The sequence below is a fragment of the Drosophila tropicalis genome, unplaced genomic scaffold (assembly GCF_018151085.1).
Source record: "Drosophila tropicalis isolate 14030-0801.00 unplaced genomic scaffold, ASM1815108v1 contig_878, whole genome shotgun sequence".
Taxonomy (NCBI): domain Eukaryota; kingdom Metazoa; phylum Arthropoda; class Insecta; order Diptera; family Drosophilidae; genus Drosophila; species Drosophila tropicalis.
Window position 1 is genome coordinate 1,757,652 of NW_027173374.1, and position 23,876 is coordinate 1,781,527.

Sequence of the window (23,876 nt, forward strand, 5' to 3'; positions counted from 1 at the left end):
GGACAGCCACAGCAACAGCAAATTCTGCTTTTGACGGCCACAATGCGGATTTTCTCTCTTTCTGCCCGCTGTCCCCTGCCTCTTGGTGGGTGGCCCCAAACACCCAATTAACCTCTACAGCCAGACAAAGTGGCAAAGAGCAACGACGATGGTACGAGGGGAGACTGTGTGACTCTGAATATGAAAACGAAAAAGAGGAAGGGGGACTCGGAAAATTGCCAGCTTAGCAAATCATTAATTAAACCTGGCCAACAAACGAAAACAGCAGAACGGCAGCATAAAATAAAATTATTATAATGTTCAACGCATGGGAAATAAAGGCCAGCTACTATGTATTAACACAAAAAAAAAAAAAAGAAGAGGCTTTGGCAGCCCCTCAACTAATTAGCATGTTGCTGATGTTGTCGATGTTGCTGTTGAGGTCACATTTTGTGGCTAATAACATTTAAGTATGCAGAAACACACCATAGAGTAAAATATGCCCACTAAAGGTCAAATTGGTAACAATTTTCGATTGAAATTCTTTCAGCAAGGATGCAAATCAGCAAAATTGTTAATTTTGGCCAAGAGATGTATGCTAAGGCAGATTAAATGTTTGCAGGCCAAATGACTAGAATTTATGAAGCATTAAAATCAATATACCAAAAATTTGTGAAATATTTGCAAGAGGGAAATCAAATGTAGGAGAAGGACAAACAAAAAGAAAAGGACAAACAAATCAATTTCTCTAACTTTAAAAGGATCTAATTGAAAGGTTCAGGGGTTTGTGATTTGACGGTTATAAGCATTAATATCCATTCAAGTTAAGAACAAATAGGCCAATTTATTATTTGTTAAGTGTTGCATTATTGTCATGTGATCCAAAAGGATTTCATGTGATATATTAAGAACATAATGTATTTTTACTTTTGGCAGCTAAGAATTTATACAGAATTCATGTAGATCTCGAGTAAAACCCATAATATAACAATGATTAAATTAGAAAAATATTCTAGATATTTATTCAGTGAAATGTGCAGTAAAATAACAACAAGGTGAAATGAAAAGGAAATTGTTCAAGAGACAAAAAAAAAATATACATTTTGTATTTATTTTTGAATATGCATCATCCCCATCCCATCATCATCATCATCATCATGCGGACGTTGTAACAGCTTTAGACTAAACCACAAAGCCATTATGTGGTGCCCTGATGCCAAATCTCTCTCTCTCTCTCACTGCCATGCCTGACCTGGCCAACCCCCGGCCGCACTCCCCACTGACATAATAACAGATGTAGATTTTATATAATATAGACATTTTCTATAAGCTCTGCAGCAACAGAAACCGCAAAAAGTTTTTGCCTTTAGCTTGATATTTTGTCTGTTGGCATTGTCATTGCTGATGTATTGGTTGATGGCATGCTGGCCGAAGATGGCCAAAACGTGCAATTAAATAAGGCAGAGAGACACAAAAAATGCCAGACTCAGAAGCCAACTTATTGGCAGTTGCTTGCCAAATGCAATGAATGAAAATTGCTGAAAACGAAAAAAAAAAAATAAATCCCCAAGAAACCAAAAGAGGCAACGGCAAGAGACACAGAGAGAAAGAACATTTACAATTACAGAGCCTTTCGCATTGCATATTATTGATTGGCAACCACAGAATAACATACACGACCAAGAAAGCAAAAGCACTTTCGGCTCTTCAGTCACAGTTTAATGATGATTACGTATCAGAATGAGCACAAGATGTTCAAATCTATGCCTGAGATTGCACTCTCTGTAATTCTTTTCATCTTCCTGTCATTGACATTGAAATTGAAAAAAATTGCAATTAGTTTTTCTCTTTTATTCGAACGAAACGCGTCGTCGGTCCGTTAATTCTTGAAATTTTTAACAATATATAATTAAATATTTTGTTTGGGTAATTCTTAAATGAAGTGATAAACAAATGTCTCTATGCGTGTGTGTGTGTGTGTATATATTTGATATTGTTTTTTCGCTTTTTTTCAAGGCTTTAGCGGTCGCAAAAATTTTAAATTAATTGGTTTTTGTTTGTGCAAATTTCCACACATAGACACACACACAGAGAAATTTTTCATTGCAATTGCAAATTTCCTAATTGCCCAGCGATTATTTATAACAATTTTGTTATTGCACAAAAGTTCAAATGTGCGTTGTGTCGGAAGTAAATTGCTCATCTATAAATAGTCACCTTGATAGCGGCAATGCGGGGCGTATACGTAATGTCATTGTTACCGCGCATTCTTTGTGTTTGCCTATATCCTATCGAAATTTCTTCAATTTGTCTTATTTTTAGAATGAATCTTTATGATTGATTATCTCATTTAATAGTTTCTATACTATTAAAAATCGTTTACGAATTCGTATTATAAAATTGGTCATTTAGTTTTATTTCCAATGCAAAATCGTAATTAGATAAACCTTTCGATTGGAATTTGAAACTCAATATCCATTTGATTGTGAAAATTGATGTCGATAGAAGGCTTAAATTGGTATTGTATATCAATTTGGTCCAAATTTGTTTTTAATTATTCTGGTAACAACAAAAGCAAAACTGTCGATTAATGAAATTGCCCTCCAACAATAACGTAAATTACATTCATTTATAATGCAAATCAACGCACAAAGCGAAAAACGAAAAGCGAAATGGTCAGCAAATCAAATCGATAAAGAACAGGTTTTTTTTTTTGTTTTCCTCTCCTCAACTCGATATGTGTCTGCGCTGGTGCTTGCTACCCATTTTAATTCCGATTTCTATTCCCAATCCACAAATTCCCCAGACCAAGGCACAGTCGAATTCCCCCCCCATTAATCATGGCAACATTTGCCATGCAATTAAGCAAATGAAGCCTGCATTTAAGTGCTGACAATGGCGGATGGTGGACTCAAAGAGCGCGTTTCGTACTGGGCAGAGCGAATGAAGAGACTTGACGAAATCATTAGGCTAATGTGGCCAAGTTGAATATCGATAAGTGGAGTGATGACCCATCGATTCGCCTGACTTGCTTGATGCGATTTGAAATTCGAATTACATACAATTAAAATCACAGTTTTATAATTGCAAAAAGAAAAAAAAACAGCAGCGAAAAATCACAAACAATTCAATCAGTCATAGTTGCCATCGTCGTCATTGATTGTCATCATCATTATTCTTGTCATGGCCTTTTTTTTTTTGTAAATTTCTCAATCACACACACCATAAATTGCAAACGAAAATGTCAAATGTAGACATTTATAATTAAATTATAAAATTCACATTTCCTTTGCGCAAGACTTGCTAACAGAAACAAAAAATACATATTGTATATGGAAAAACATTGCGTATACGCCGCATTTAACAGTTCACAGACAATCAAATTGCACTTAACAATGACAGAAGCAACAAATCAAGCAAAATTATTGTGACTGACATGGAATTTTCAATATTTTGATTACAAAAACAAAAACACACACACTTACACACACACGCACACAATTATGGTTTAAAACGGGAAATCTTAATTTAAATTTAATATTCACCATTTACAATACTTAAATATGGAGAATTCATGAACAAATTCCTCTTTAGATGTTGCCTTTTGTGATAAAATATAAAAAATGTAAATGATATTATTTCATTTCCCAGGTCTAACTAAGCTAATTGGTTATCTGATCGTGTGGCCTGTGGGTTATTGAAAATTATAAAATATTTAATAAATTTGTATCTAGCAAACGGAAACTGAACTCATCAGCAAACCGAACCGAATATCGTATCCAATTGGAATTATTATTATTCCAAACCTTAATATGGAGCATGTGTCTCCATGGTTAGTGGGCAAATGAGACTTTACAGTGGTTACATTCTATGACCAATCAACATGACATAGTCGAAATGCTTGAAATGAAACATACATTAGGCATTCGTTCATGTTGGCCGGATGTGTTCCCATTCTCCGCCTCCGCCTCCACCTCCGCCTCCTCTTCCAGAACATCAACACACTCTCTATTATTTCCTCTCTCCTCGTTTTTGGCTTCATGTTGCGCCAATCATGTGTTGCAAACATGATTTATTTCGTCAATTTCTGCCAAAAGTGTAAAACGATTTTCTACCGTGTTGTGTGTGTATGTAGTTTATATGCCAAATGAAATATTATGACGTGCTGCACTATCATCTACATGTGTTTTATGGCCAGACTGCTTGCATGCCTGCCTGCCAGCCTCTGCCTGTGGGCGTGGCATTGCATATACGAATGTCATTCCATACCATTCGCTCCCTGTTTTCTCCCTCTCTCTTGCAATATCTTGGCAATTTTGTAAAAGGGAAATTACATTTAAATTGAATTGTAAAACCGAAAATAAACGTAAATATTGCTATGCAGCACAACTTTCAGTGTGCGTGTGTGTGTGTGTGAAAATATTTGCACAAACATATGTAGCATCCATTTTATCCATATTTATGTATTTCGTACAAGTGTGTTAATAGTCAAAGCGCCCTTCAGGTATGAAATTGAATGCATATGCAATACACTCAAAGTGTCTGCCATTTGGGTGTTGGGGGGGAAATCGTTTTGGTTTATTGGAAATTAGGAAGTGAATACCATAATCATAAAAGAGCGATCGAAAGTAGCGTATACGTGTTTTTAATGGTAAATTGATAATTAAGGATGTTTGCAAATATGTATAATTATGGCAAGTATAATGAGTTTGCATTGTGCAGACTTCAATTTCAGCTAAAGCAAAAATTAATTATATTTCAACTCAAGTTAGTTAGTTGCATAAAATAAAGCAGTAAAAGAAGCAAAGACTCAGATACACCCTATATACATAAATAACCCCTTTAGCCCTCTGTGTCAGTTGGTTGAGATCTTTCGACTAAGTATATACAGAACTTTTCAATTTAGCTTACAAAAGAAAGGTAAAATGAAAATTAAAAACATGAATTAAATTTCTATTTGTTAATTAAACTCACTTTGTTGTTTGCACTTTGTTTGATATTTCGTTTGTTATTATTTTGTTGTGCAGGCAAAATGCAAATATATTTATCATGACCAACAACAAAGTGCAATATAAATATACAGTTATACAGATATAAGCGCAGACACAGACAAATATTATATAAATCTCTCTCTCCTCTCTCTACTATAAAATTAAAATTTTAATTTATTTAGCATATGGTGAAATTCCACAAAAGCCGACAAAATAAATAATGCAAATAATACGAAGAATAAAGCAACAAAAATATATAAATAAAATAAACCCGCATTTCAGTTATCTCCATAGAGGAAAAACCAAAGAGAAAAAAAAACAAAAAAACAATAAAACAATTCAATTCATTTCCATCTTCCTCTATTTTCCTTCCCCATTACCCCCCGCCCTCGCTAGCCAGTATAAATGGCTTTGTTACTAAGCGGTCAAAGGGGGGCAGTGGTAGTAGTGGGTGAGGGTAATGCAAATGCAAATACAAATACAAATTAAACCGAAAACCACAAAATGCCATCTAATTAAATTAATACCAAACGATTGCGAAATATGTAAATAGAGGTGTACATATTTTGTATAAAAGAACAGGGAACATTTCGGGCGGCTGAAATGGAAATTTCCCCCAACCTTGAAAATGTGTGTGTGTGTGCGGACTCAATTAAAATTGTTAAATACACAAATAAAATAATTGGAAATTCTGCAAAAATTATAATAATGACGAAGTTTTCACACACTAAACTTTAGGATCATAATTTTCACAGTCTACAACAAAAAATGGTGTGAAAATCGTCCTTGTGGATTTTTATATATGTTCGATCTTACTAAATTATATATTAGGGAGATATTTGCTTAGAAATTAGATTAATTTTTTATCAAATTATTCAACTACTACCTATTCTAGGGATACAATACATTTGAATGATTGTGAGTATATTTAAAATCTGTGTGTGAATATGTTTTCAAATTCATAGTCGATATAGTCACAGATGCTTTCATCTGTCTGCTGATCAATTTTATGATACCCTCCGCTTAGGGAATTAAGCATAATAAAATTTATATGCCATTAAAGTTGACACAACTGCAAAAATAAATTCCACACATGATAATATAACTTTTTTTATACATATATGTACATATGTATATTTTCCGATGAATGTTTTATTTGGTTTGTTGGTGTTTTTTTCATTTTATTCACATATTTGCTTATATGGCAAATGTCTGTATGCAAATTAAGCAAATGCCGTATCCACAAGATACTATTCGAATACTCAGATACTTTTATCGCATGTGTGCATTTTCTTTTAGCTCACGACGACTACACAACGATAAATGCAAATCTTGACAGTTTTCTTAACAAATACAAAGCCAAAAGTAAGAAAGCAAAAAAACACAAAAAAAAAAAAAGTGCAGTAAGATACAAAAAGCTGTTTTTTTATTTATTTTTTGGCTGCATTTTTAGTTTTATTGCTGTTGTTGTTGTTGCTGTTGTTGTTGCATTGTGTCTGCCTTTAACTGTCGTTGTTATTGGGAAAGCACGTTTCGAGTTTGCTTAGTCGCATATCCGCTGCAATTGTAGCAGTTCCATTTGCAGTTTGCCGTTTTGCAGCAATTGCCACACAAAGTACACACAGAAGATACAAATGTATCTCACACAGCATGTAACTGACTGACGACAACAGCAACAGCAACTGCAACTGCAACTACAATTTATTGACTAGCCGACCAGCAACAGCAACAACAACAACAACTGTTGACCAAACATTTCGAAAGTTTCATTTTGTAGAATTGCAGAACGAATTCGCAGAATGAACCCAAGAGACACAATACTTTGGTAATAATCAACCCAAAAAGATCTTAGCCTAAATACGGCATTTTAGTAATTTATAACTACTTTTTCCGCTAAGAAGCTTTTTTTTCTCTCTACCCTGAAACTGAAACTCATCTTGCCTCATGGGAATGGCAACGGCTTTCCGAGAAAAGCCGCAGGGTCACAGTTAGCTGATTGGTCACATTTATGGATCAGCATTCCATATACAATTACATTTTTAATTATTTTACAATCTACACGTTATGTCAATTGGCTAACTTTTGTTCTATACTTTTGAATATATGAATAAAAGGGAAAATTAAATATTACAAAGTTAATAGCAATAAACAATTTCCCTTTAATTCATTTGAATTCAACAAAGTTCATTCATTTTGATTCATTCTTCAGGTGAACTTTCTTGAAGACTTGACTTGAATCGATTATAATCTATTTATGCATAAATTAAGTAGATTGGATGCATCATATTTCCAATTAACATCTTGATTGCCTCTGGAAGTTGGGGAAATAAATTAATATGATGTATACAAAACCTGAATTCATTGACAATATTTACAATCATGGCTAGTTGGAAGTCCAAGTTATGGTAATTTTCCTATTACTACGAGTTCTATAAATTAATTGTTATCTGCATTTTAAATGCCAAACGGCCGAGGGAAGGGAAAGGGGCCAAGCAATGTACATATTTTATTACAAGCTAGAAGTAATCATTGCGGAATGTTTCGCTTAATCGAAAATAAAGATCTATTTCATCAACATTTATAATTAGTTTCCGTTTAAAATCAAGTTCTCACTTTACTTATGACATAATTCCCTCTCCCCGATTCGGATTCGAAACCCAATTAAATACAAAGAGGAGAATTAATGACCATATTTTCCCCCCCTCTCTCTCTCTCTCTCTCTCTCTCTTTGTCTCTCTCTCTTTCTGTTAATCTTTAACTAAATCTAACTATCGAGTACTACTTATTGTTAGTTTGCCGTTGGCCTGGGCTTGCCTTGACTCATGTATAATTCATTTTTTTCCAGTTGGCGTTTAATGCGAGAAAACCAATTAATTAAATGCTCAGCGGCGTCATTGTCACGACCGAATAATAAAAAAAAAAAACGCTTAGAAATTACTTAATAAATTACTTTTCATTAAAGACACAAAGGAAAAGTCAAAGAGCCCAGCGCTGCTTCCAGTTCCACTCCCATTTCCACTCAATGCCCCCATGTACCCGGGGGCTGACTTTGCCATGGATGACACCGCCGGGCGTTGATTTATATTAATCGACTCAAGCAACAACGACAAACAGCAAAAAAATATGCCAAGTAATAAATTTAATGAATACACACACACACACACACACACGCACACACATTGATTGTGGTGGGGATAGGGGAGGGATGGCATTTCTGTGCAGTTCTGCGAAGAGGAAAATGCAAAATATGCGCTAATTTTTTATTTAAATTGCGTAGACAAAAACCAAACGGAACGGAACCAATGTGCCACATGATTTATTAGTCACAAAAACATCAAGAAAAACAAAACCAAACAGCAGAAGCAACAGCAACGGGAAAACGCAAGAAAAAATAATTATTTATTTTCTTTTCCCAAAGTCCAAGTCAAGTGAAGTTTTTCTGAGTGGGTCAGAGAAGTAAGAGCCCAAGAAAAATTCACAAAATCAGCTGTTCTTAATTTTGAATCCAAACAGAATGCTGACTGAAAAGTTGCAGTAGTTCGAACCTTAAGACAACAAGAAAAAGATAATAAAGACGATGAAGAAAATTGCCCCAAATGGCTGGAGGAGAGGAAAAATTACGTCGACTGACAGTCGTCGAGACTAACCATCCGTCCATCCGTCACATCTTTCGTCTCTGGTGTCTAGCTGTATCTTTTGGGGTCTCTGAGGAAATGAAAATGAAAAAGCAAAACGGAAAAACAAAATAAAACAAAAAGTTTTCCACATTTCTCAGCTATACATAAGCACGTGCTTGGGCCAACCAAATGCTTGCCAAATTTTACGTCAGTCTGTCTGAATGTCTGTCCTTTCGAAATTCACTTCATGTTAATTTTCTTTTTCTCTGGGCTTTCCTTTGATTTCGCTTGGCATTTCGCAGGGGAGGCTTAATGTAATTCTCCGAGTCTTTACTTTAGTTTATTTCGTTGTTTCGTTGTCTCTTCGTTTGGTTTTTGAAAACGATTTCCGTTGCTTTGATAAATGGGTCACAGGATGAAAACTATTTTAGGCTTTGCTTAAGATAATTTATCACATTAGCTTGCAATTCTTTGTGGCAATTACTCTTCCGCCTTGGCAATAACCTTCAAACAATAATAAGAAAAAACTTAAGCGCTTAACTGATAAGCGGTTAATAATAATAAGTCACCCTCAAACTAAATACATGACTAGCCATGCAACCAAGCCAAAAGACCCAAATGACGGTAACCTGTGCGCCTCTTAAATGCTATGACTGGCCCATACACCATCAGCCACAGTCACAAACACACACTTGCAAGTACACTCAAAGAAAATACAAGTAATGAAAATTCAAAAACCTATAAATCAATAGTCTATCTATCCTTACGTTTCTAATTTGCTATGCTTATCTTAACTTGGCCAACAGTCCGAGTTTTATAGAGAAACTAAAAAAATATTGACTATTTTTGTGAAGTGCACACGAAGGGTGGACACCCAGAGGGAGAGGGAGGCATCGCGAGGGGTAAACTGAGATGGGTATTGTTCCTACACATAATTTAACACACACGGCACAGCACGCAGGGCTGGCAGGCAACAGAAGAAGAAGGAAAAAAACACATAAATGTAATTACAGGTACGGCAAAAGTAGCAGCAGAGCAGCAGCAGATATAATGACTACACCTCAAATTGCACAAAGAGTGAAAGGGACTGGCAGGAGGAGGAGGAGGAATGTGGAACAACAGCAAACGAACATTTTTAAGCGCCTAAGGTTTCGAAACAAGGAAACGATGACGTATCGGAAAAAAAACAGAATCAGAGTTTCTAGAAGAAGGGGGAACTGACACAGACAAACAACAAAATTAACAGAACGCATAAGGAATATGGTATAATGCGAGTTTAAGTGCATGAAATTACAAATTGTCTGTGTGTGTGTGAATTGAGCAGGGTTCGGGTTCGCATTTGGATTTGGTATAGAATGCGGGGTTCATGCCCATGGTTAAGCTGCTGCACCCTTTTTTCGACATTCTGCTGTCTGTGCAACTAATTTTGAGTTAGTCTAGAACATAAAAAAGAACAAATTTTTGGAATTTCAATCGATGGAAAGAACTCAAAATACCCTAGAGTCTTCGCCAAAAAGGATTACATCTAATCGGTTTGGAAAATGTGAACATTTTTCCAAGGCCAATATAAGAGATTTGATATTTAACTACAACTAAAACGTAGATTGAATTAAGTTACAAGTAAATGAATACTCACTATAACTATCTAGGACTCGGTTCGTGTCATCTCAATATACCCATTCGCTTTATGACTTAACAGGGTATGGTGACAATTTTAGGAAAAAGGGAAAAGTTGAGTTTGAATGTTTGAATGTTTGAATTTAATGGGATATTGTAAATAATTGCGGAAGTTTGGCCTGACATTTCGAAATGTGCAACAGAATTAGATGGGAATTGTATTCGTAGATTGTGTCGTATATTTTGGGGATAGTTTTCGAACTTGGTTCGTCCGATGTTTGGTCGCTTTGGTCGTTTGGTTCGTTTGCTTATCTTGTAATTGTTGATTTACTGTGTGCTCAATTTTTGTATTACTTTTTTTTTTTTTTTTTTTGTGCGGTTCGTTGCCCAGAGTGGGTAGCTAGAGAGGGGGGCACACGGTGGGATGGTATGAGGAAAGGGGAAGAGGACTTTGACGTTGCATTTTCGTCTGGCCGTCCATCTGTCTGTCTGTCTGTCCATCTGTCTGTTCCTCTGTCGGTTTGTGTGTCTATCGATGGCTGGCTGTGTGTCAATGGGCGTTCGGTTGCGCCTTTAACGTTTTTGTTTCTTTTTCCTTTTCTGCCATCAATCCAACTAACCAAGCAACAACAAATTGAACTGCCGTTGCTTACTTGCTTTCTGTGGTTGTTGCTGCTGTTGTTTATATAAAATATCTACATATCTACCTCCACTCTGGTGCCCCCACCACCGTCATCATCATAACGCCCCTGCCCCCATCCAAATGGTACTCTGGCCATAATTGACAGTTGTGTCGGCATTTATTTATTTATTTACTAGACCTCGTACACTGAACCGAGAGAGCTAAATTTGGGCACAGCTTTTTACTCCCTGGCATGGCCTGGCCTGGCCTGGGTTCAATGTAACCCCACGGGGTTTCCAACTAATGTAGGCGCAGCCGCCCATCATGCCACATGTCACAGTCACAGTCACAGTCAGACCCAAAGTCACAGCCAGATCCGCAGTCAGTGGCCATGTCGTCTGATGGATGAAACCGATTCGAACAGGCAACATGGGCCCCAGACATTGAACTAGGAACTGTAGAGTTTACTTGATAAGTGCTCAACGAACCCGATGGGCACGATAAAAATGATGTGTCAATTTCAATTGATTGAAGTAGATACAAAATTTTGTTAGAATCTTGAATTTCCAACTGATAACCGCCAAACAACTTTCACTCTACACGGCAAATAAATGAGATAAAATTCTGGGATTGATTAATGTTATTTACAAGTGATGAAGGGTAAATTGAAATAAAGTTTAGACAGTTGAAAATTGGTAAACAGAACATTTTGAAAACACATTTTCTTTCTTTTTTATCTTAATCCTTTACTAAGAAACGAAGTCAAGTCTTCTAAAAGGCAAATATGGTATACAATTTGTGGCAATAACTTTTGTGGTGAATAGAATTCAATTTGAATTTATGTAACTTGATTTTCTCAGTGAAACTTAAGAATGATCCAATCATTTGCCATTTTCGCTTTACCACACACACTGCTACTGCTCCTCCTCCTCCTTTTCCATGTCTCTCATCCGAATCCTATCACAGCCAGACACAATTCGCGCGCTTCCATCGTGACTATCAACCTGCCCTTTTTGCGCTGACACTTTTGACACTTTTTCGCTTGCTTGTTCGCTAACTCTCTCACTCTCTTTCTCTCTCTATCTCTCTGGAGGGCGTCGAACACAAAACGTCAATTTGGCTGAACTGTCAGTGCAAACTGACGCTGACTTCTTCCTGCCTGCCTGGCTGCCCCCCGCTAGTTGTCGCTTTTGAAATGATATTTGCTTTAGCTGGAAAACTAACTAACTAAAGTGTCATCCGGCCACTACTTAAATGAGTTTGCCCAAGAATAGAAGCAGCAACAGCAACAGCAGGTCACCCCAATTGAAACAAAGGAAAAAACAAATACAAAAAAAACTGTCATGTGCTGTTTCTGACACTTGTGCGTAGGACCAAAAGAGAGGCAGCGACTACAATAACCAAAAGTATTTATGCCATAAAATCGTAAATATATTTGTTTCTAATATTCAATGCTTTTGGTTATTTTTTCTGGGTCTCTGCTGTCAATGACAAAGTGACTGCTCGCCCTTGTCGGTTGAACGATTCTCAAGGGCGTAGATAGGAGGAGAAAGAGGGATATGAAACTGCAGGACTTTCAAGGACATGCATGTCTTGAAGAGATTTTATTCCATCATATAATTTGTTTTCACATTGTTGACCTTCTGTTCTGATATACAGCAAAAACGAAAGATGCAAACAATTTACTAGGCCCTCCTCCCTCTCTTATGGCTATTGGATTGTGCAATTTTGCCTACTACGCCCATGGCCTGATTGTCAGTCTGTCCGACTAGCTGGTTGCCTGCCCGGTCCTGGTCTGTCGCTTTGTCTGTGTCTGTTTTCTATTCAGTACCTCGTTATTTTTGGTTGACAATCAAATTCTAACGAAATTGGATTCTCTTGTTGTTCTCGGCACGCTCTGCCAGGGCACTTTGTAGACACTCGCGCGAACTATGTGCATATGTGTGTGTGTGTGTGTGTTAAGCAACTGCAACACGAACATCTAAAATTTAGTCCTATAGAAATATTGACTTCAATTGCATTTTACTTACAATTTCGCTGTTGTTTTCCTTCACATGTGTGTTTACAGTTTTTGCCCTTTTTAATGTGAAAATGATTTTTCCATTTTGTTTCCACAGTATTTTTCTGTTTTTAACACAAACATAAAAATGGGAATAAAAAATAAGTTTGTGCCCCGTCGGGAAAAACTCAAACTGCATTTCCCTTTTATGGTATTATTACAGCTGTCAGATATTTCGACACTTGAAATTGAGCATCGTGTGTGAGATGATGGTTCTATTTTCCAGCAAAATGAAATGGGCAAAAAAAAATAATGACGATAAAAAAGAAAGGGTCGTCGTCATTCAGTTGTGAGTAACAAACATTAAGTGAGTAGGTGGTGACCCCAGAGGCTCCTCTTCAAGCACATGATCCCAATACAGAAGCGAGGGTTCAGAAATGTAAAAAAAAACCAAACCAACCGAACACTAAACGAAGCTAAAAGAAATTTTTTGCACTCAACAGGAAGCTGTAATTGGCCCAGGGGCCGGGACCGGGTTCGGGCTTGGGTAAATAGCACCAAAACCAAACAGGGAGAATTATTGGAACGGCAGCTGTTCGGTGCTTGTTGTCTGATAAGCATTGGACTTGCAGACCCAATCCCAATTCCAACAACAATGCCAACTGATTGCCGTCTTGCGTGTTGTTCTGTTGATTTTCCTTCTACATCTACTTTGAGGGTGAGGCTTATTAATTATGACGGGACATGCATTGATAATGGGCTTAAGGGCACGGCAGGGGCATTAACTAACAGCAGGAGCGAATACAAAGATGGTCGATTCAGGCATTAGATAAGCGAAAGGAAATCGAAACCCGCATAGCCAGCTGAGGATTGTCCCAGGATGACTGCACTTGATGGACTCACGAACTGACCAAATTAAGAGCGCCACTGGCAAAGGAAATATCAATTATAAGATCTATAAAACATAATGAAACGAGGCAACTGAGTGAAGCATTAAAAATCACATAAATGCTGCAAAGCAAGGCAAGTAAACCGAAACGTGACTGTAATCCTAGAGAAAAGCGTTAACTGTAGTTAAATGGCAGATACTATCTTTGAGATATTCTAGGAATATTATTATTAGATGTACATATATGAAGTAGAGGAGGGCCCATCCTTTGGGTTACATGTTCTCTTCTCACTTTAAAAGGTTCTATTTGACCAATTTATTTTCCAAAAAGCAAACACATTTTTGTTCATTATCACAAGGCACATTGTGTTCCGTTCTCATTTGACATTCTGTGAAGCTTCAATTCGCTTTGATTGCTCTACACTTATTGCTCGACCTTAAATGAACCCCAATAGAATATTTATTTACCGTTATGGCACACACACACACACACACACAGACAGACAGAGAGTTTGCCTGCACACCCCAATTCCAAATCCATTTTCATTTCCACACAGTTTCCAGACATGTAAATATCATAAAGTTGTGTACAAATAAATCAAATCATACAGACCAAAAACAGAGCATAGAACAAACAGCCCGCATCAGAGACAGAGACAGAGTCAGAGATAGAGAGAGAGAGAGAGACCCTCCGACCCCGAGTACGGAAACCCCGAAACCAGACTCAGTCAACAAATACACATGTTTCAATATGTTCCAAAAAAGAAAAACCCCCGTCTCCGGAGTCCACCGCTTCTGATGCACCTACCATTCCTCTGTCTCCCTATCTCTCTGTATGTGCCCTGCTATCAGTCAGGGAAAAAGTTCAATAAACAAGCAGAGGAAACAACTTATAGTACATATAACTTGAAATCAAATAAAATGTCGAGAATGAACGAGCAAGCAATCAGAATTCACACCTTCAGATACAATTAGCGACGTCTTTGATGTAGGAGCACTTTGCCCCGGCATGGGAACAGGGAATGGCCGGGAAGGGGGTGTGGCAATGTAAAGTAAAGTGTGAAGTTCGGCAATGTTGAAAAAATCAAAATCAATTGAAAATTTAATGAAAGAACAACATCAAAAATAATAAATAAAAGGGAAAATGTTAAAAGTCTCAAATGCGCTGCGGGGCAAAGTCAATAATCAAACGAAAATGAAAAGCGAGGAAAATTTAATTAAATGAAGACTAAATAAAAATGCAAGTTGAATGGTATTAAGGGTAAGTCGCAAGAGATGGAGGAGGGGCAGCAGCAGCAGCAGCATCAGAAGTATGGAAATGAAAGGAATATGCAAATGCTCTGCTTTTGGGATTATTACAATTTTTGAATATATCAATTTTAATTTTCTCACAAACGAATGTCATACATTTTACATGCAATGAAATGTTTCTTATAAGCAAAACAAAACTGTATTCAAGACTTACTTTGACTAAGTCTTAGCCATTTGAATGACCTCCTGAACGGTTGTCTCTCACTGAACTCTTTTAAGTAATGCATTCCCAACAGAAATAGAAAATTCACAGCATTCAATTATAAAAGTCTTATGTCTTGTTCAGTTCACGATTTCGTACGATTTGGACAACCCTTCGCGTAGTCAGGGTGTTAATGTTATATATTATAGCATTCGGTCGGCAAATGAATGGATTTATATGGATCATTGCCTGGCCGTTTCCCGTTGATGTGAAGCCCCATAACAGCTGCCGCAGTGCCTCGTTGTCTCAGTGTTGTCTCGGGTGCCTGGGCAACATCAAAAGCCCGTTCAACTTGGCGGCTGCCACTTTTTCAAAAAAGTGCGAAATTAAAACAAAATGTTGCAAGATGCTGGGGGCATCGGAACTCAGTTTCCAGCTTCGGCACCATCTCCTCTATATCTACCTCAGCCGCTTGTATTTCTGTTTTGATTTTGCCTGGCTGATAAGCCAAAGACGTAGATGGAGATGGAGTTGGAGTTGGAGACAAGAAGACGGACACAGCACGAACTTCAACTCCATTCCCAACTTTGAATGCGACTCCACATCATGCGTAAAACGGCGTCAAAATGCAAATGTTGCGCGCAGGAAACTGCCAAGGCTTTGAGTTTCTCTCCCAACCATACGATTGTGAAGAGGAGGAATCGTGGTCTCCTCAGACCCCTCAACTCTCCCTGGTCCATCTGTCCATGCCTCCTTCTTTTTTGCCAGCGTAAATAAACATTTTACTTTTAATTTATGTGCAATTGCCGTTTGCTGGTTGCTGTTGGTGAGCATGAAAATGATTTTGTTGCACATTTGCTGGGGGCTAAATTGCAACTGCAACAACAGCAACTAAAATTGTGAACATCATGGCAATAGTTTTTTTTCCCCCCATCTTTTTTTTCACACAAACTATATAAAATATAGCTTCGAACTGTGGCATATGAAAATACAAAAAAAAAAAGTGGGAAGTGTCTTGTCAAAAATGGGAGAACAGATAGCCAAAACTAAAGTGAAGGCAACAGCAAATTATGTTGATGAACTTTGAAAACATTTGAGTAAAACATTTGCAGTAAAGTGAGATGCAAAATAAAGGAATACCATTAGTTAAATGTTTAAAAAAAAAGTTACTTCAATTGATTAAAATATCAAATATTAAAGCCCTTTTAATTCTTGAAATCGAAGACATCCTTAGGACATTATTGCAAATAAAGGTAGGAATGCATTTTAGTCCTTTGTTGAAACTGATTGTTTTAAGACGTTAAAAAAATGTTCTTAAATGAGTAGCAAGTAATCAAATCTGTCATTAATAAAAGACTAATTTGCCTTAAGCTACATAGATAAGTGTATATACTTTATTTGGTCTTCAAAATTTAGAATCGTTGTTTCACTTACTTTGATTTTGATATGTTGACTATGGCCTTATTATACAACAGAAAAGACCTATCTAATTTATAATTGTTAGCTTTTCTTTTCATCTTAAATCTCGTATATTTTGTGATAGCAGCATATTCATTAGGCGAAATTCTGCGTAATCTGTAAACACTTGCTGCATTAACTTGAAAGGGTTTCCACTGAATATCCTTAAGCAAACGTGATAAGATAAGATGTTCTCAAGTCTTCCGACGAAATGATTCGCCTGGCGACGGCTCGGCAACTTGAAATAATTTTCAACTCATTTAAAATTTAAATGTAAGAATAATGCAAATTAATGCTAAGGAAACATTTTGTTATGGCATCGTTGCCGATAAACAACAACAAAGAACAGCGAACAGAGAACAAACGAGCGGGAAAGGAAAAGACGCAAGGCGGACACCTTGCGAGCGGTGTTCAAGGGTAGAGTGTGTGTGTGTGTGTGTGTGTATGGTAGGATAAGAGGGAAGGGAGCAATAACAGGAATAACAACAGCAGAAGCAACAACAACAACAAGGACAACAGACATCATGTACATGTTAATTACTTGTGAAAATATGCAACAGACGGTGGAAGAGATGGCGGCAGACGAGAGAGCCCATTTGCCATGAGGTAGAATTTTTCACACCACACCAAATTACCGGGTTTCTTTTCTTCTTTTTTTTTTCCTTTCTGTTATTTATTTACCTCTTTTTTTTTTTTGGCTAGGTACTATATTGGGGTAGAGGGATTCGGTTATAGGCGACTGATTGCTAAACCTGGCTGACAAAAGGGCGTAGCTGGTATCTCAGAAAGGGGATTAAAGCCTTTCAAGGTTTTTAGCCTCAACATAGGATCAAATATCCATTGCATGTGCCCATCTCTGATCTGAGGATCATAAGATCTCATCGAGGAACGATCAAATCTCTGCCTACTCTCAATTGACTAGACTAGAAGGGGAACTCAGAATGCCTATTGGACCCCTCCTTGAAACAACCATATTTTTAGCCCTGCCTGGACGAGGTGTGTGTGCGTGTGTGTGTGTGTGACACACAAACGTGTGGGCATACTAATTACAGAAGCAGCAACAAAGACCCTAACCTACTGCTACTACCACTAGCCAGGCGTGCCTTACAATGGCCAAGTGCCAGTTGTGCCACAATTGTGGAAGTGGATGTGGCTCTTTAATCGCTTCAACTGCCTGACCCGCCTGTTTCCCGCTTCATCCCTTTACGACCATTCATTTTTGCTTTGCCACTCGCTCATTAAGCAGCTCTGACCAGTCCAAATCACAGACACACAGTAGTTGTAGTAGTGTTAGTGGTTCTGATGTTTTCTTTCATTCTCTTCCGTTTTTCCGTGGGCTTGGACTTGCTTATTTCAAATATATGTTTATATATATTTCGTTTCTTTTTATTATAACATTTCGTTGGCTCTTGGAGGCGCTGCCGTTTGTATATATGTATGTAAGTGTCTTTCGCTCAAAAGCCTAATTGCTTTTTATGACAGTCGAGTGAATATGATAAATCTTTTCGTGCCTCGTCGAAATACAAATGAAAGAAGCAGAAGAAGAAGAAAAAACCAACAACATTATTTCGACATTTGTTTTGGGCTAGAAACATTCTCGGCAATTAAATTTATGTTTGCATTTCGTTGGTATTCCGGTAGCGTGTTGGCCTCAGCTCTATGCGACATAATACTTGACATGTGTTACTTGATGATGATGGTGGTGGCCATGCCCATAAAGCCGTCGCCCCCGCCACTGACTCAGCCATAATCATTGAGCTCCAGTCTCTCTCCCCTACCCCGTTTTACTCAAATTAATGAGAGTCCCACCAAAAGGGAAACACAAAATTGTGTCAGCTGTTCAAGTGGCATGACAATGTCTGACATTTATTTGCAATTCGTTTTTAGGGAACTTGAGACTCACCATCAAGTGGGTCATTTGCCGAATTTACCCCTTTTTACGCCTCCACCTAGCCACCCCCGTTGAGTCACTAATTTTTGCGGCACTTGATTCACAATTGATGCTGATGCTCAAGAGTGTGAAAAGTGTCGAGTGGCAATGGCAAATCTACTCTTAAAACGTCCCCAAAAACCATTTTCTAGTTGTGAAATTCATTTTCCTTAAATCGAAATGGAAAATTTCCAGCTTCCACCTTTCGACGTGAGTTTCATATCAAGTTTAAGTTTAAGTATAAAACTAATTACCTGACTTATGTAAAACCCATTTAACGTCATAAATTACGAAGGGCTGAGACAGGAAAAGAGGATCTAGGAGAGTCAAAAGATCTTTTTTCTTATGACTTACTCATGATGCCATCATCAGACTTAATCTGTTTTAATTGTCCCAAATTTCAATGAAATTTGCCACAAAAGTCTGACATTACAATAAATTCATAATCATAATATTTACCTTTCGCAGCTTTCAAAATATTAAGAGCAATGATCTAACGGATGAGATCACAAAAAATGGCATTAGTCATATTAACCAAATAGGCAGAGACCTCTTACACACATATAAGTTCTCCATTTGAGATTTGGGTTGGGCTAAAAAGTGAAATTCAGCCAAAAAGATTTCATGTAAATGGCTCAGAGCATCAGCTGACATACTAAAATAAATCACAAGCCATGCTAAATGTATAAATGTATATTTTTTCTGATCAGCTTAACACCCAATTTCTCTTTCAGCACATTTTGAGCGAAATGTTTCGTAATTTTGTAAATTTTACAAACAAATATAAAGTGATCAGAGGAATGATATCATATGGCATGCTTTGGCCATGCGGCTCCCTCATCGAGCAGACAGTGATCGAGAAACGCACATTCCAAACATACGACTGGATGAAGTGTGTCAGGTGAAAATCAGATGTCCCTACAAAAAGAAAGACCTGTCCTCTCCATGCTGATGACGATGACTAATTGATATTTCATTTTCGTCGGCAGATTCAGTTTATTTGGCTTCTTCTTTATGGGTCCAACGATTTACGTCTGGATCAGGCTAGCCGGTTGTATGTGGCCACGGACAGATATTAAGTCATCGTTGTGCAAAGCCATTACCGAGCAGACGGCATACGATCCGATGGCCATCAGTTCGTTTCTTTTCTTTATGACACTGATGGAGGGCAACACATTTGACGATGCCAAGCGGGAGGTAAGTGAGATCCGTCGACCACGAGCATTGGGAAATCTGTCGCCGCATTAAGTCATCGATGATTCTTTACACCCTCCTTCACATTGTCAGTGTCTACTGCTCATCATCTTTTCTTTGTAGTTCTTGCTTCATAATTTCTTTAGTCTAGTGATTGTATTTGCTTTGAAATTGGGTTTCAGATTTCCATTTATAATGTGTAACCTCATGTGCGTGTAGTCGGATTTATTTTCTCACGACAGTTGCAACCAAAACAATCTATGTATATGTTTATCTGCATCAGTATCTCTATCTGTATCGATTCAGCATTTGTGTGTAATATAAGCAAGCATAAATATCACCTGTCTGCCTCCGTCTCCATTTCCATCTCCATCTCGTTCTACGAGTTGTCAACATTGATTTGTTGGTCTTGTGGCCATGTGTTGGCTACAAGCGCCTTGCTCTTTACTTCTAACTATCTATCTATATCATTAGAAACCATTTATCTTGATAAATGTAAATGTTTTACCATATATTTATGTCAAACGTGCGTTGTCTCATTTGCCTTTTTGCATGTGTTTCTTATACTGTATGTGTATGTATATATTTTTTCTTACCCTTGTCCAATGTTCCAAAAGATAGCAAAATGTCCTGTTCTGTCTTTTTCTGTTTTGCTATCAAGAAGAGTCAACAAATAGGTTTGGGAATGTTTTGGAGCAATCTTTGCTAAAACTTGATGTAGTAATCTCTAAAGAATAAGAATAATTGCCATCAAGAGCCACCTGAATATATTCGAAAGCTGTTAAGAATGTAGCCATAGTCATTAAATGTTTATCTTTCACAATTCCACTTGGTTTTTTGATGTCAAAGTTGAGTCAGCTTCCCATAAAGCTTGTTTCCTCTATCTGTTTTTTGATTTATTACCACAAAGGATAAAACTTGGAAAGGCCATCTCTTCGAAAACGCTTTGAAAGTTCAAGTTCCTGCAGGCAGTTTACTTTTGAACCTATATAATCGTAATCCTTTTGACCAAATAGAATACATTCCATTTAATAGTAAAAAATAAAGGAATTTATGTCAACAATTTTATTTCCTTTTATGTACATAATTTCATAATTATAGTTGATTTTTCAATTGAAACTCGTAGATAGTCGCCGCTGTGTGAAAATAATTAATTGGTTTTTTGCGTACACAAAACGATGTTGTTGATTTTTAATATAGTTGGCCTCAAGCCATATTGGGGAATGAATCCTATATATGTATAATATAGTTAAACAGTTTGACTTGATCAGGCCAATGGACATATGATTATCAGTTTACGGACAAAGTTTTTGCCAAAAGGGCCACAATTTTCATGCAATGCTTTTTAATTAACAACATTAACCGAATGCCACGCCCAATGGAATTGAGTTTGGTCAGGAAAATGGAATGGAATAAAACCAGAAAACATTTTCACACAGACCAGGAGAAAGGAGCGGAAGCAACGAGACGGAGGCGTAGGCAGAGGCAGTCACACGGGGCGTTTGCAATAAATAAAATTTTAAAGGCTCTGTCTCTCTGGCCTCAACGCTCGGCAGTTGGCACTTAATTACAATTTTCCGCGCTGGCATTTAAATCATGTCATTGCATCCACCACCACACAGTCTTTGCCCCTCTTCTTGTGGTTATTTACCCCCACCCACCCGAGCACTTGTTTAACTGTCTCTATTGATTATGGTTTTTCTTTGCCTTGCAGGTTAGCGATAAATTCTTGGACGCCTATAAGGTGGGCGTTATTTATTGGCCCTGTGTGCAAACGGTGAACTTTGCCTTTGTCCCGGCAAGGAATCAAGTGATATTCACCTCATTCTTCAGCATGTGCTGGACAACATTTTTGGCATATGTGAAATTCTTGCAATTGCATCCACCTGTCGATGTGGATCATCATGCTGTCGACATACACTTCTTGGAAATGTGAATCAGACGTATCTCTAATACTCTCTCAACCACGACAATAATAATAATAATAATAATAAATGAACACTTAACAATTACAAAATGTCATTCTGATTTCATTTCTCTGTTATTTTTTGTTCAATTTTTAGTTTCTACAACAAAGCAGAGAAAAATGTGTGTGGCATAAAAAAACACACACAATCATTAACTATGGCTGATAAATGAGTTGTGATAAGGCTTATTTCAGATTTTTTATTTTGTGGTTTTTGTTCTCATAAAATTAAATTGTTAGCTGACATCAGCCGCTGGCACAAATGATTGCAGTTTCGCTCTCGGTTTTGGTTTTGGTTTTTAGTTTTATCATCCATTCTCAGTTTCATTTTGAAAGCAACTAATTAACTACATGTTCATGTTCATGTTCGATACGATGGATTTGCCCCTGGGATACATGAAACAAACATAAAAATAGTTGGATAGATTTTTAATGACGAGACTGTCCTGGGTCATATTACAAGAATATCTGGAACTGGACGTGGCTAGTTTAAATTTTAATGATGAATAACAAAATGAAAAAGAATCATTAGTGAAACAAATACCAACATTATCTTAATAAAATTTTAATAATCTATTTATTAGACAAAGAAGACTAAAGAAATTTAATAAATTTTATGGCTTAGTTGAACTAAACAATAAATATTTGAATGCTTGACATATTTTTAGAAAACTTTTAACTTTTGAGCTTCAAATGAAGTCCACATGAATGTGAAATTAACAGATCATATCTTTGTTAGGTAATATGGAAAAAGTTGATCGGCATTCAGAATATTACTTTGAAAAGATTTGAGTTACTTGTTTAAAAGGGTATTCAGGTTATATTGTAAACTTCTTTTTGAAGTGTCAAATTGTAAGTAATTGTGCCCAGTATAAAACACAACCAACTGGTTAAACACAGAGTTTCGGATAAACCAGATTTAAAATATGTGTGTATGTACATATCAGCCGCAGAGGAAGAGAAAGAGTAAACTTTGAATTTTGTTGTTATCAATTTGCTTGGCTTTAGCTTCCGTCCATAAGAGAACCCTTCCCTTCGATGCGATATTGAAGCATTTAACTTGTCGTTAGGGTGAATTTATAAGCAGCAGTGTTAACGGCTGCCGGGCGGGTGTCCGACCCTTGTTCCCATACCAATTCCCAATCCCTGAACCTGGTCCCTTACTTCTGGCCTCGGCCACGCTTTATTATCTTCTCCCCTTGTTGGTTTTTTTTCCTTTTGCTCTGTGTGTGTGTGTGTGTGTTTCATTGAGCGTAATTCCGTTGCTAATGATTTTTGGCACACGTAGCGCTACTTTCGAAATTAATGCGCTATAAAACGGCAACGGCAGCATAAAGACTGCGAACTGCGGCAGACTGAAAGACACTGAGAAATGGGCGCACAGTGGATAGGAAATTACCTTACTCCCCCTTCCACTAGCAGTGCCCTATCTTGCCCTGCCCTGCCCTGCCTTTGCCCTACCCTGAGCTGTCAGTCTGCAGAATTTAATGAAACTTTTGTTCGAATTGGTTGTGCGTGTGTGTGTTGGTTGATTCTTTTTTTTCTTCTTATTATTCACAGTTTGACGATGTATTTGAGAGGTTTCAGGAAGTGAGCCACGTTTTCCCGAAAACACTGATAAGAGAATGGGCCCATGCCCAGAGGCCATGAAGCGAGTCCACATGCGTCTGGATTTTGCGGTTTCGTTTTCCTCTTTGCATAAATTTGCATATTAATTTGCCTGATTATGGCAGGCGCTGACTCCTTCTACAAATGCGTATGTACCATCATCATCGACATCGACATCGTCTACATTGCGGTTTTTTCTGTGTATGGCATTTTTGTTCAATTTCAATTTGAATCCCATATACAAATTCAAAATGCAGGCCCCCAGTCACAGGCTCTTCAGGCTTTCAGAATAATCTAAATCGCCATTATTTATGCATTCAGTTCGCATTTAGCACGCAGACGCCGCATGGCCCATCCAAAATCCCCTCGCACCACATGTCAAAAGAGACCCAAATAATAAATACAAAAACCAAATCCAACTATACTACATAAATGTCCATTTTTAACTTACTTTTTGCATTTTAATGCCATTCGAAAAAAAAAACCAAACGAAAAAGAGTAAATAAAATTTAAGCAAAACACAAAAAAATTTCATATACAAATAAATATTAAT

At 37.3% G+C, this 23,876-nt stretch overlaps 1 protein-coding gene across 2 annotated transcripts; it reads left to right on the top strand.

Annotated features, from left to right (window-relative positions):
• Nucleotides 1-1,819: 1,819 nt before the first annotated feature.
• plh (pasang lhamu) lies at nt 1,820-21,766 on the top strand. Of its 2 annotated transcripts, none has more exons than XM_068300988.1 (4): nt 1,820-1,905; nt 19,290-19,456; nt 19,545-19,752; nt 21,464-21,766. In XM_068300988.1, the coding sequence occupies exons 2-4, from the start codon at nt 19,305-19,307 to the stop codon at nt 21,683-21,685; spliced, it is 582 nt and encodes a 193-aa protein (XP_068157089.1). In that variant the 5' UTR covers nt 1,820-1,905; nt 19,290-19,304; the 3' UTR covers nt 21,686-21,766. The 2 variants fall into 2 exon arrangements, with proteins under 2 accessions (XP_068157089.1, XP_068157088.1); XM_068300987.1 differs by lacking the exon at nt 1,820-1,905 and adding an exon at nt 13,830-13,848.
• The last annotated feature ends 2,110 nt before the right edge of the window (nt 21,767-23,876 follow it).

Coding starts and splice junctions, on each gene's coding strand:
- plh (XM_068300987.1), top strand. Junction 19,457..19,544: donor GACTGGATGAAGTGTGTCAG/GTGAAAATCAGA, acceptor TTTCGTCGGCAG/ATTCAGTTTATTTGGCTTCT. Junction 19,753..21,463: donor TTGACGATGCCAAGCGGGAG/GTAAGTGAGATC, acceptor TTTGCCTTGCAG/GTTAGCGATAAATTCTTGGA.